General features: G+C 40.2%; 1 protein-coding gene across 1 annotated transcript; it reads right to left on the bottom strand.

Annotated features, from left to right (window-relative positions):
• Positions 1-76: 76 nt before the first annotated feature.
• Positions 77-10,652, bottom strand: LOC143296545 (transmembrane emp24 domain-containing protein 10-like). Its single transcript, XM_076608565.1, has 5 exons — positions 10,188-10,652; positions 5,655-5,775; positions 4,299-4,369; positions 3,833-3,959; positions 77-2,396 (listed from the first exon to the last, which is right to left on the bottom strand). The coding sequence occupies exons 1-5, from the start codon at positions 10,362-10,364 to the stop codon at positions 2,275-2,277; spliced, it is 618 nt and encodes a 205-aa protein (XP_076464680.1). The 5' UTR covers positions 10,365-10,652; the 3' UTR covers positions 77-2,274.
• Positions 10,653-14,995: the final 4,343 nt, after the last annotated feature.

Raw genomic sequence — 14,995 nt, 5'->3', positions numbered from 1 at the left:
CCCTCACAGCAACATGCTCACACCCACCCACACTATCATACACACACCTACCTCACACATATTTATATAAACACACTTCTTTACTTTCAAACTTTACTATCACCTCAACAGAATATTTGCACAGATGTCCATTTGCAAACAGTTGCGAAATAATAAAGTGATTAATTTCAGAATGAACAGAAATTTTGAAAATAAAGATGACCATTCCTCCATTAAAAAGAGAAAACACAGAAACATTCACATAACTTGAAATACTTCTCTCGGAATGAAGTTACAAATTTAAATTACTAAACAGACATAGCCCAAAAATATTCAAAAAACTTTCTCAAATCAACAATATGTTGAAATCAAGGATTAAAAGATTCCACCACAGCCCATCTTTTCACTGCAGCCATACTATATTTCTATATCAGTTGGAAGTGATTCTATAAGAAGAAAACAGCTTTTCTGTGATCAAAATATCGATGTAGTAGAAACAGCAAAGGTTTTTACTTCTTTGTTTTTAGCAATGACAATAAATCCAAGAAACCTCACAAGGTTCAGAACGCTGTAAAAATCATACTGTCCACTTTACAACTGGAGCTGGTGAGATCATTTGAAAACATCTCTGAGTTAGCTGACAGTACTTAATGACAATAATATTCATTAAAGCTCTTCAAATTAAAATGGCACCAGCAATGATCATAAACTCTGATGACAGAGATGTCAATGCAGGAAACTTCTTTTTTTTCTTACTGTCCACATCAGTTTCAGTCAATGAACAGTTCTGCAGTCAACAGTAATTTAAATCATGTTACTGAATGGCTAAAATTTACTTCAGGCAATAGAAACATATCAACCAGGGAAAAAATGGATACTTGATCTTCGGAAAAAAAGAGATTATTCTGATCTACTATTGAACATGAATAACACACACACACACATAAACTTAACCAGTCACCAAGCCAAACTATAACCACATTCAAACACACATATAAACACTGTAACGAAATGTATGGAACAATAACTAGTGCTTTCTTCATTGCCTCATTCTTAAGTTTAAAATGGCAAACAAGTGATTACAACAGTAAACAAAGCGTACAAAATCAGTAAGTTTCCAGATATTACATTTGATCTTGCTTTGCACAAACATCTGCACACACAAGTGAGAGTGCAACTACTACTACCCTAAGTGATTTTAAAATGCACTAACTCTCTGGGTTGTACAAGCATCTGACTAATGTCTGTAACTAAATACCTCAGTCTCAGGTGTATATCAAACATACTCTTTCCATGAACAATCAGAACAACAACAACAAAAAAAACAAAAAAAGAAACACTCAAGTGCACTAAAAAACAAGAAACCAGTAAACACATAATATTTACAGTACAGATGTTTTCATCACAATGTCAACTTACACCCATACGCATCACATCACACTCAGGCACATTCACACACAGCCACACTTTCTTGCATGATACACTGTTCTCCAGTGGTCAGAAAATTGCATACAGTCTTTAAACCCAATCCAAAACAGAACTTTATCTAAACATTCACTCACATTTCTGCTTCACATGCATACACAAGAAATCAAAACAGTAACAATTTATACAGACTTCTCACTGCAGCCAAGAAATACAAGAACACCTGTGCGATAAGAAAAATCAGTTATCTTTAATCGCTATCTCAATAATTACTCTGTCACTATCAGTAACCCAAGAGCTCTAACATTAAGGTTATTTTCACAAGTAATTTGTCAATATGCCTTCTGCCATAACTTTAAAATCAATTCTATGGCAAGAATGGCAGTAGTGAAGTCACTAACAAATTTCTCTCTTTATGATACTGACTTTCGTATGAATGTTGAAGTTTTCTGAGAATTAGAAGCAAACCTGAAACTCTGTAATAACAGGTGATCCTTCTTTTAGTCACATGACATAATGTTTAAAAAACAATCACTGGTTCTACTTGATTAAAAAACCCTAAAAAGCCTGTTGAAATATGAAACCAAGGAAGCATAAGCAGCAATCACATGAATATGCATACATAAGTAACTATTAATAACTTATTTATGTATTTCATATTACTTCTTAAAGGCACAGCTTATCCAAATACCACACCCCCTTGCCACCCCCTCCCTTCCCAAAAATAGAAGACTTACACAGAGACACCACTACCATCGACATGCCATTCACCCAAACAAAAACTGCTGTTAAATAACAAAAACTGTATGCAACTCTCCGATGATGATCATGTAAGAGACCATGATGGTAGCACCAAGAGAACCCATCAGTTCACTCGATCAACTTCTTGGCCTTGAAGTAGCGACGCAGGTACAACACCTGCCAGGTGGCCAGGCCCAGCAAACAGGCCATGGAGAAGATGCTGAAGTACATCACTCGGGAGTGGGTCGACTCTGAAAACAAAGATTTAAATGTTTAATCCTCTTGCCCCTTTCGTGGGTGAGGATGATGCAAGAAAAACAACCCATTTTGAGATAGAAACAAACCAAATAATTACAAATCTTATTTTTGGCCTCTGCCGTGTTTTTTTTTTTTTATCATGTGGTCATGCATTTTTGCAAAAGACAGGAATCCCTATTTGTGTTGATTTATGAACCTTACAGAAAACACAGTAATAAATAAATCTTTAATAGTTTTTCATGATACGAAATAGACAGAGACCATTGCCACAGAGGAAAGTAAGCTCGCTTAATGTGTCAGGTAACCAAGTACATCAGGAGGTTACTACTCAGTGCAAAGACCTGAAGGGCTGACGTTCAAGACAGATAGCACCCATATGTCACACACACATGCAGGTGATGCTAGCCCCAGTGTCCCTTACTGTTAACATTTCTGCTATACCCTGGGATTAGTTGTATATGTTTTATCACCCTGGATTTCTGCCAAGCAAAAACAGATCCAAAAATGGATGGAAGAAAAAAACACCAAAAAATCCAACACGACATCAGATTTGTCAGTGTCAGGTAACCAAGTACCTCAAACAATCAATACCCAGGTCACATCCTAGGGAGATGGTTGATGTTTGAGATTGACAGCACCTATACACAACACACAGATATACAGGTGACTCTTGCATCAACTGCAAGCCAAAAGGTTGTTGACGTTATCTAATTCTAAGCAAGAGTAAACTGATATGTTACATGAGTTTGGTGACTGCCTAGACCCCTGTGGGATGCTGTGCAGGAAAGACACAGAGAAGTAAAGCTCCCTGGCCCAAACTGAAAAAAGGAGTATGAACTATTTTTTACCAGAGTCAGTAGAGCTGTTGAACTGCAGTGTTGTCAGAATTGTATGTGCACATGTGTGTACATATGTACAAATAAGCCAAGTTCATGTGTGTACATATGTGAATACTTTGATGAGGGGGAGAATGACATGCTTAAGAGTGAGCAGTCACATCAGATGGTGAACATTCATTCATAGTAAACACCAATCGACTTCCCAAAGATTGTTTCAGAAAAAAAGAAAAACACTTCTTTTTTATCAGCCCATTTGATGTGTTTTTACCCAGACCTCATATTCATGAATCAAACAGAAATGCCTTCCAGAGCTAAAAGCTCAATCCAAACCAGTAGCAACAATATACTTTGACTGACATGATTGTTTGAGTGATACGTAAAATTCATTATATGAAATTTAAATAACTGGTTTGCCTCACTGCTGGTTGGTTTCCAACGTCATCACTGATCAGACAGAATCTTTTTAAACCAAAATGTATGACTGGTCATTGACTGCTTTGCCCTGCAAAAGCCTAAATTAAGTTCAAAGACTACTATATTTCAACTAAAGAGTCAAGTATTGAGTAGGATGTGGAACAAATTATATTTACCATTGGTGTCTCTCATTTCTTCTTCTCTGGCTCTCATGTATGCAAAGTCATCAACGATCGACTTGGACAGATCTTCCAGACGTCTCAGCTCCACTTCCAGGGGTTTCAACTTCTCAGCCTTAGCCAGCTGTGGACAGAAAGACGAATTATAACTCACATGTCATAAGCAAAGTTCACACAGTTCATCTCACCACATACAGAAACATCAGTAGTTTCACAGAGATCATGAAAGGATATTCAGACCTAAGTGATAAAATCTCAACCACAGGACTGATGCTGACTAATCAGTAATCACATTTCTGAAAATATCAAAGACAACATGAGGCTGGGGATAATCAGTCAGGGGTGGGATTGGGCAGGACACCAAGAGGCAAGCATTTATATACAGCACTGATATTATTTATTTTTTATATTTTATTTTTTATAACAACCATGCAATTGTTTTCTAATATTCTCAAACTCATACCTCATCATAGCTCTTGGCTTCAACACCGTGCTTCACACTCAAATACACTTCTCTGTGCGGTGCCTGGATTCCTGTAAATATGATGCCATGCATAAATATTTTGCATAATTATCAGCTTAAAAAGTTAAATCCTCATACCACAAACATATGTGGAAAAGAATTATAAACAAATATTCTTGTAATAGAGTATCAAATAGCCTTTCAAAGAAAATGTCTTTACAAGGAAAACATATTGATAACTAAAGTTCTACTTTGTCCAAATTGCTATTAATAAAAAAGTATTATAGTCAAACATTTAAGATAGGATCAGAAACAAACAGGAAATACAAAAGTCTTAAACACAAAAGCATTCAAAGATCTATAAGTATATTTGCTGTACTATTTTAAATGAAGATTGCCTTTGAACAATTTACCCAGTTCATGCTTGTTGTAAAAGATTCAAAAAGATTATAAAAGAACCAATGTTAACAACAAATAAATATTAACCATCCTTAACTGAATAAATCATTAAATGAATGACAACAGAAATAAGAAACAACTGATAGCATCAGCAAACATAGTATGGGCTATCATCTGAGCGCAGTGATCAACTCGACTCCACTATTCCATATTTCACACACACCCTCCCCCCACACAGTTACACGGATACGTTGTTTCATTTACAATACAATATGATGTGAATACATTCAAATCTACTGCATACTGACTGTACTTTTGTCATTTTCTGTTTCAAAATCTTTGATATTCTTATTGGTCATTTATTTCTATACATGTTTGCTGTGTTTATTATACTCTCACATTTGGTAACCAAATGTTAATAAGTAAAATTTGGTAACCAAATGAGTATGATGGGCCTGAGAAACAGATACACACCAGCAGAATTGTCACAGACTGCACCATTTGCTGGGGCCTAGATTAGCTGGAACTTGAGAATAGTGGGGTAATGCTTGTATTGTCAACTAATATTTATTCATAATGTTCATCAAAACAAAAAGAACGCTTGTGAAGTTGTACTGTTTTCATAAAGTTGCTATTTGTTTGAAAGTGAATTAAACGTTCTTTTTATGTTACAAACATGACAAAGGTCATCCCTGTGTGTTTAAAAGCATCTAGTACTATTTTCACTTCTCATCTGAAGAGTTTCGTCCATTTTCTATGCACAACTAGTCAAGGGCATAACTTCGGTTTTTGTGTGTGTGTCACTGAGTACGCATTTAGAAACAGTGTCATTTATTTAGTTCTGACTACAAATACTGAAATAGAAGGCCTTAAAAAATAGAAAACAACCCTATATTAAGTACTTTGACAGTATAACTATAAGCACACAAAAATATCATAGTGCAATAAACAACTCACCACTCATCGCTTTCCCTTCAAAGCACACCTCAAACATGTCATACTCTTCAGTGGTAAATGCAAATTTGCCTTTAACAGCACTCTCCTTGGTATACAGGATATGACCCTTAGAATCTGTGACCTGTAACAAGCAGTTACACATGTATAGCGATGTATAAGCACATGTCATCAAGATACAGCTACTGATAATAATTCATTATTTTCAACATGTCTTTTACAGCAGGTTTAACTAAACAGTAAACAGTTTATCAAATAAGTCATCAATAACAATTAACATGCTTGTTTAGTTTAGACATGAATCACAATGTCATGATGTACCCTCCCTCAGTCCCTGCCTCTAAAATGATCACACACACACACACACACACACACACACACACACACACACACACACACACACACAGAACCCACATATCACACAATAATTAAACTAAAACAGATTAATTTTATAACACTGACACACACACACTCAGACACTGACACACACATATAATGGCATGTATGTATTAACATGACTTTGAATTAATTTTAAAACAATTTTAGTATTATTCATGAAGGTTATGCAAAGGTCTGGCACCTGCACTTTTTTTAAAAAATGTTTTGGGTTTTTTTTTTAGACTGAAATTCTTTACAAGGCACTAATCATGACCACACACATGTATTCACATATTATTGAGGTAACTCTACACTTGCATACACACAAACACACACACACATGCACGCACGCATACGCATATAATATACACACACGCACATAATAAGAGTATCTATTCTATAACTGTTTAAAATATTATTCACTCTGAGTCTGACCTTTCTCATAAACCTAGGAAAGAATGCCTTGCAATTTGCGTGAGTCACCTTGTCACATTCAGTATTCTCTTCTCACTGAAATAACAACATTTTCAACAACTTATTTGCCAAGCGATGCACTTCATACTGTAGGCTTTTTTCCTCACACCTTTAACAGTAGAAGATGTCAGCTGACCAAGACAAATTGTTTCACCAGTGCCACAAGGTTGTCCACCTGTTCTGATTTTTCCTTCAAGCAAATCTGGTTCAATAACACAAAAAGACTGGGGGGTTTTGTGTGTGTGTGTTTTTTTGTTTTTTGGTGGGTTTTTTTGTATTTCTTTTTATCACAACAGATTTCTCTGTGCGAAATTCGGGCTGCTCTCCCCAGGGAGTGCGCGTCACTACACTACAGCGCCACCCATTTTTTTGGTATTTTTTCCTGCATGCAGTTTTTATTTGTTTTTCCTATCGAAGTGGATCTTTCTACAGAATTTTGCCAGGAACAACCCTTTTGTTGCTGTGGGTTCTTTTACCTGCGCTAAGTGCATGTTGCACACAGGACCTTGGTTTATCGTCTCATCTGAATGACTAGCGTCCACACCACCACTCAAGGTCTAGTGGAGGGGAGAAAATATCGGCGGCTGAACCATGATTCGAACCAGTGCACTCAGATTCTCTCGCTTCCTAGGCGGACACGTTACCTCTAAACCATCACTCCACTGCAATATGTGTTTGTACTATATAAATACTAATTTAATCAGCATTCATCAGGAGGAAGACCCCTTTCTTCTTGATTATAATGATTTACTGGAGTCTGTGGGCAACCTGTGAAAGGCAGTTAGCCTCATACTTACAGGTTACATGCAAAAAAGGCATCAGAAAGGACAGTGGCCCCCAGTCAGCAGATTCACACAACTATGCAAACTGTGCAAATGATTATTTATGCATCTGATGATAAGTTAGAACTTTAAGTTTAAGGTGATGACGACAGTGATGAAATGCTTATTTAGTCTTACTACAATACTACTTACTAGAGTGTGTGTAGTGTGTGAAGGTACAGGACAGGAAGGGGTGGGGGGTAGGAAGGAGATGGAGAAGAGCTGTGTAAGACGAGAGGTTCTAAGCCTGTTAGAGGACATGGAATGGGGCATGGCTTTGAACATCAATGAGTTTTCACTTTCACTCAATACTGCTGTGGAATGGATAACATCCACATCCACAATTTTCAAGAAACCCACTTATACCCATGATTGAAAATGCAAAGGACTGGAAACACATGTTTTTATTTTTCAACACTTTTTGTCACTGATCAGATGACTGATTTGTTCTTAGAGGAAGCAAATCCACATGCACAGCAGATAATTGGTTGGCCCAGTCACAATCTGGAGTGAATATTACGAAAGCTTTGCCACCTGCAGCAGAGTTCTTTGGTGTCACAAAGCTTGACTAGAGACTGGCCCAAAACAGGCAAGAGCTGGTCCACATGGCAGGGGGCAAGATAATGGGCAGGAAGTAATAAGTACAAATCTTGACTGCTCAATTTCTAAGTATATGAAATTTTTTTTGTTTTTTTTTTGCTGCCCCATCATCTGCGCCGTTTCAGTGGCATTACTCCCACGCCGCTCATTTAGATTCGCCCCACACACGGCCACACCCGGGTTTGTCCGTCGCAGTTCCAGCGTCGGCAGTCCACAGGGAACCATCGATGTTAGGCCGCCTGGAGGCCACACACCAGAGGAGACCTTGCACTGCTGCTGAGTCACTTCGGTGGTGTTCAGTGGTGCCTGTTCTGTTTTAACGTACTTAAGACACCACCTACTAAGCCCCCTACGAACGACAATAATGGCTTAGTCGCGGAGCCAGACTGAGTGAGCGTCTCCCCCAGAGTGGAGACCGCCACCACGTCCCTCAAATAACAGCCCCCCATGAATCTGCCGACACTGATGACATTGACAGGACTCACCCCAAGCACGGAAGTGGAGGGGTATCGAAACTGAGGTGACCATGAGAGCAGGGCATGAAAGGCCACAGATTTTGAGACTATTTTGTTTTGTTTTTTATACTGATGACGATGGAGGAGGAGGAGGATGACGATGATGATGACAATGTTGCTATGGAGGTCCATTTTGGTTTGGGACTGTGTGACAAGGCTGTACTCTACGCTTCCTGTCGTAATGATATCCCGGCATTAACCAGGCCCGAGAGATACAGACACTTGCAGTGTTGGTCAGGTAATTAGAGCAACACACCCAAAGACGCATCCTTGAAGTGGATGACACTCGACTGTGTGGTCCCAGTCTCCCCATTTAAGCCCACAGCACACTCAACTCTGGGTAGGAGCCGGCCACGGGCCGAAAAACCCACCTTCGCTGGGATTCGAACCCACGTCCTCCCAGCCGTCAGTCCGCGACGCTAACCACTTCGCCACGGCGGCTGGTAAGTATATGAATTATGATTGACCTTTCATGTTTATATAACCCATGTCAGGGTTTAGGTTTCATGTCAGTCAATCATTGGTCATTGACATATAATATTTTGATCCGATCCATCTAAGTGGCAGCCAGTTGTTCACTTGACTCACTGATTTCTTGTAAAATCGGTCATGGTAAAAGTTTTTGTGGTTTTCTGTTATCCTCCTACAAACAAACAATTGTGATTGCAGTTTCTCACTCAAATATAAACATAATTGTTACTGTTGTTGCTCTGCAGTGCCACATTGAGCAGACAAACACTGAAATCTGCTTATGATTACAAAAAGATGCAAACATACATACATGTGTGTATAGCAACTAGTGGTGTCCATCCATATCTTATATGTATATATCAAAAGAATATCCATTTGGGTGGCACTGAAATACAAACCGAATCTGATCAAAGAAAAACACTATTATTATCATTATAGACTGTTCAGATAATAGTAGTGAAGCAAGATTAAGATTCCTTAGTTACAACTGACACTAATGCCTACATGGTACCCTTCCTAGAACAGGGCTAAAAATGAAATGAAGCTTAGGAAACTTAAGTTTCAAATGTAGTTTCAGAAATTTTGGGGTGGTGAGGGGGTGTGTGTTTTTATAATAAAATTATAAATAAACTAATAATTATGATAAAAAGGAATGTGATTACCAAATAATAACGCAAAGTATCTATTCAGTGTTATTGGACAAATGAATTTTAGAGCAACACATTCAACTTTTGTATCAGTATCAGTAGCTCCATGAGACACCACTGCGTTGGTACAAATCCATATACACTACACCACATCTACCAAGCAGATACCTGACCAGCAACGTAACCAGTAACCCAACGTGCTTAATAAATGAGGTGCTAGCATGATGGAAAGTCTGCCACAAGAACTGAAATAAATACTCTGGCACCACGCATGGTTACATGATACATTGACTCAGTGTCCAGTGAGTGTGACAAACTAAAGAATTGTTTTCTATCTGGAAAAAACTCGTTTTCGACTTTGTATTTGAGACATCAAACATTAAGCAATAAGTATCATGTATTCGGTGCAGTTCCATATCACCCACTTGTCTACAACCGTTACAATGTTGGTGTCACAAACAGTTGGTACCGTCTGTAAAATGTGCCTCAAGCTGCTTTGCAATTTCTGCAAAATCAAAAAAAAAAAGTATGCTACGTATGACAAATTTAAGTGTCATAGACGATTGGGGTGCATTCTCTGTTACATAATTTTCACCGGGATCAAAACAGATATTTGAGTTGAGAACTTACCGTCAGGTCAACGCGTTGTCCATTATCTTGAGCTTCGTACTCGCCGGTAACTAAGACATCCTTGTGGATTTCCTCTCTGAGGCATTTCTTTTCATTTTGACCTAGATGAAACCAAATTGCGTCTACGCTCGTTAAACTCAGAACGTACAGTGCAAGCAGAACCTGTAAAACGTCCATCGTATTGGTTCAGGCCTCTGTATTCCAGCTGGAACCGTGCAAAAACCACAAAATGCGTGCAAGTTTACACGACACACGCTTGCTAACGTGGCAATCGGTTGTTTCCGTGTACTTCCGTCTGCTTCACTACTACTCCGAGCAGAATAATTCTTTCGGTTGAGATCGTCGGTAAACGGTAATCAGAAAAATTGGTAAAGTTTACACTTTTTCTTCTGTATATTTTCTTTTCAATTCTGCATATGATCAAAAGTGTTTTCCTCACTCCGAAAAACTTTGCAGCTGATCTTTTTTTCGTGACATTGACCACCAGTGTCTTTTTAGCAAAACCATACCAAACATTATACAAACGCCCATGATAAAGGTAAATAATAATATAAAATGAAATAAATGAAATTTTAAAAAGTTTTAAACGAAAAGAAGGTACGACTGTCCAATGATAATGTGACTTATTAGGGGAGAGAGCGGGGGTCCTGCACTACGGAACACCACTGAGGTAACTGCAGCAATACGTGGCAAGTTCACTCAAGGCGTGAACGGAAACACCATCAATTGCTCTACCGAGACTTTTTGACTGACTATATTACCAGTGTAACGCATGGAAATAACTCTAAGCACTGTTTTGATTCGAACGAAGTTGTCGAGAATCAAACTCCTTTGGGTTATTTTATTGCATGCCTTTTTTACTCCAATGCATGTCGAGTCCGAGTCCAACTCGATCTTTTCACATTGGAAAATCTCAGTCCATTTACTGGGCCGTTAGCAGGTACTATCCATTCTTAACATTATCTTATGCACCATATATGTATATATATATATATATATATATATATATATATATATATATATATATATATATATGTGTGTGTGTGTGTGTGTGTGTGTGTGTGTGTGTGTGTGCCCAACTGATGTGTGTGTGTGTCTGTGTCTGCCATGTGCCGGTATGTGTATCAGTGGCGGTGAGTGTGCGGCAATGTGTGTGTGTGTGTGCGCGCGCGCGCGTGTGTGTGTGTCACGGTATGTGTGTGTGTGTGTGTGTTGTTTCTCAGTCCTCTCAACTGAAGTCTCTCTGGCACCGTGGTTGCCCGGGTGTTTCTCACTGATCGACGGTCGAATAGACTACAAGCCGTGATCCACTCTGACTTTTTCTGGTGCAGCTGAGTGGGTCTGACCCTGAGTATTTTTCTGAACTCTTCCTCGTCACTGAGCTCCGGTCTTCCTCTGACTGATACTTGACTTATTAGGATACCCTCACGGTCGCCAGTCAGTAAGACACAGATCATTTGGCTTATGAATTGCCAAAGACGTCAGTGGAACAATCTCAGTCCCTGGTAACCCGGCTCCGCCGGACATCAGTTCGGACGGACGGACCGAGTCTTCCATTCACTGAAATGATGACCGCAAAACTCACCTCTCAGTTCAACCAGGAAGAGAAATGTTTCGTTGTGGAATGTCAAACAAAACGGTTCAATACAACTTGTTCGGTATACCAGTGCTTCTTTTTTTTTTTCTTTTCTTCAAGTTAATAAGTTGAACTAAATAGAGGTTTTCATATTTGTCAGTTTCTATTATACTTCTTTTTCTTTCTTCTTCTTCTTTTTTCAGTTTATATATGCTGCCGGGGCTGAAGTAAACGTTCTCATCAGTATTTGTTTCTATTGACGGAAACTGACTGCTTTTCAATCAATAAATGATGAATAACTTCAACTCAGTGAAAATCATCAACTGACTGACTGTGGTTTCAACGTTATTTTGATTTAGTTCAAAATCAGCGTCATGCATCACGGGAATCAACTTGATTTGTTATACCATAAGTTCACACGTTCAGAAGTCTAAGCAGGTTTCCGACAGCAGAGGAACTTGACTCGCACGGCACATTATGTAGGCCTCATCAAGATTTTCATCTTTTACTGACATTAATTCTTAATTAAATTGATCATAGTTCAATCACGGTGACTCGGATGATGTAGGCTATATTTTCCTCGGGTTTTGTTGTTTTATTTGCCAGTTCACAAGGGCCACTGACTCTGGCGCATTGTGCCGGCGTAGCCTCCAGGAGGGTCGCGGTGCGCGACAGATGGTTTACGAGCCTTTAACACATTAACCCCTTCCAAGAGTTGTAGATTTCGATGAGATCTTTGACAGCATCTAGATGGAGAAAGCCTATGGCATATGATCCGAGTGAGTGGCTGGATTCCACAGCAGATTATCCTTGCTCATCGAACTTGAAGACTTTACACCAAAGCAAGCACTGCCGGAGATGTGAAACTGCAATTTTGCCAGTGTATGTCGATGACAAGTCAACGATGCAAGGTAGGAAAAAGCGCACATGTCAAAGTTTTGTGGTCAGAACTAAAAACACTAAGGAAATGTGAGGCCGGCAACTCAGTGACGGGATACACAATGTCAGCGCTTCTCTTCAACATGGCCATAGATTGGGTGATGCTAACATCAATCAAGAGATATATCAGATGGACCCTCCTCTCAGTGCTCACTGAAACATACTGACTTTGCAGGCCGCTACCTGGCGCTGGTATCCCATACGGCACACACATCCAGTCATCACATCATGCAAGAGAAGACAACGCACGATCTACTTGAAGCACCCGTTTGTACGGCAAATATGCCTGATTCCAGATCACGGCCAGAAGAAAACAGGCTTACTGATGACACTGAACATCTAGTGAAACCTAGACTTCACCAACCCAAGGAAAACGCCGTAACAGATCTATCCACAACTGACTCGGAGGAGTTTACATACCTGGACAGCACTCGGTCAGACACGAGGGACTGAGGAGCGCTGAGGCAGTGACCGTGATCAACAGCCGCCATCTCAGCAAGGCGAGAAACACCTTCAAAATGCTGAACAATGTTTATCAGCGATCCCCCAATACAGTACCAAACCAAGTTGATTTTTTTTTTTTAAGTGTACAGAGGTGTGTACCTTGCACCTCAGTGTTCTATGGCTCAAAATGCTGGAAAATGACCACAGTCAACCTTCCACACTGACATAAATCCGAAGAATCCTGCGAATCTTCTGGACCAGTACCATCTCCAGTCAACAGTCAACAACTTGCCCAGTGCAATAAAGAGAACACGAGAAGGCGGTGTCTGGAGGAAATGGATTGAACACTGACGTCATGCAAAGTGACTGACACAGTTAGGTAGCATCAGTCACCTCGCCGAACGGACTGCCCTTTACTGGACATCAGAAGACAGGCACACTGAGATCTGAGGAAGACCAAAACTGAGAGCACCTGGTGTGAAACAGTCGAAGGAGAACTCAAAACCCTGAAGTACACCTGGGGTACCACTTAGAGATTGCTGTAGCCCAAAACAGACAAGAGTGGTGGTTCTCAGTCCATCAGTTGCTGACCTCCTATACATGCCAGAGGGCATAACACGGAATGGACACCGTGCCGGAGTAAACAATCGAGAAACTTGAGGAGTTGGACTGACGACACTGCCGGGCAACCCAAGCTTCAAGAGCACACCCATATAAATGAGGTTTAGCATTCTAAATTATTGCACATATTTTACCGGTATTTTTTGTGCAGGTATGAAAGCCGCCGGGGATAATTATCACCACTGAGTAGATGTTGTAACCCATTAGTCAGTTTTGCACATATTTTACCGGTAGTTTTTTGTCAGTGCATGCATGAAAGGATAATTATTACCACTGAGTAGATGTTGTAACCCATTTAGTCAGTTTTCGGTTGATTTCGACTCTTATTTTGTAACCGGTTGTTCAAGTCATCAGTTACTCGGTCCGTTTTGGCGGATGCGGATTCATTGAGGTACTAAACTAACGTGCCACCATCTTGCTTTTTCCGTTTTTCGGCGTCCCACAAGCCATGGAAATGTAACCAATAGGTGCAATAATTTAGGATGCTAAAAGTGGACATCGGTCAAAATGCCCACGGCCGAAGACATCTTGCGGGGACGGGCAGACAGAGAGAGACAGAGAGAGTGGCAGAGAGGGGGAGACAGACAGAGAGAGAGAGACTGACAGCTCGGAGAGAGAGAGTGGCAGAGAGGGGAAACAGAGAGAGTGGCAGAGAGAGAGAGAGTGGCAGAGAGGGGGAGAGACAGAGAAACAGAAAATGAGAGACGGAGAGTGAGTGAGAGAGAGAGAGAGACTGACAGAGAGAGAGAGACTGACAGAGAGAGAGAGGGAGAGACTGACAGAGAGAGAGAGACTGACAGAGAGAGAGTGGCAGAGAGGGGGACGGAGACAGAGAAACAGAAAATGAGAGACGAAGAGAGAGAGAGAGACAGAGAGAGAGAGAGAGAGAGAGCGTTTGCCACCGTGACCAGATACACTGAGTCGTGATGAAAAAGTCTAAGTCCGTGTCACACGGCCCGGACTACAAGGCAGCGAGCCCACCCAACAGCGGGCCTAACACACAAGTCGCTGCTCAACTCTGAACGCGGACGGCTGTTATGAAGAGAACACGTAACACATTCATCATTCCACAACACAACTTTGATCAAGCAGAAAGCATTATCAGTCACAAATATATACACACATCTGTATTTGACTGTTTTTGGATCTTTGTGGGAGGGACTATCGACACGGGGGAGTATCGACAAGGGGGAGTATTGACGCGGGGGAGTATCGGGCTGACTCCCAT

Source organism: Babylonia areolata, chromosome 21, assembly GCF_041734735.1.
Source record: "Babylonia areolata isolate BAREFJ2019XMU chromosome 21, ASM4173473v1, whole genome shotgun sequence".
Classification (NCBI taxonomy): Eukaryota; Metazoa; Mollusca; class Gastropoda; order Neogastropoda; family Buccinidae; genus Babylonia; species Babylonia areolata.
The sequence above is the reverse complement of the archived record's forward strand: the minus strand, read 5'-3'. Positions and strand labels throughout refer to the sequence as shown.

Excerpts from the sequence above, each read along its gene's own strand:
- LOC143296545 (XM_076608565.1), bottom strand. The coding sequence starts at position 10,364 with ATGGACGTTTTACAGGTTCTGCTTGCACTGTACGTTCTGAGTTTAACG. Across the intron at positions 4,370-5,654 it reads TGAAGGGAAAGCGATGAGTG|GAATCCAGGCACCGCACAGA; the intron begins GTGAGTTGTTTA and ends TCATATTTACAG. Across the intron at positions 3,960-4,298 it reads AAGCCAAGAGCTATGATGAG|CTGGCTAAGGCTGAGAAGTT; the intron begins GTATGAGTTTGA and ends TTCTGTCCACAG.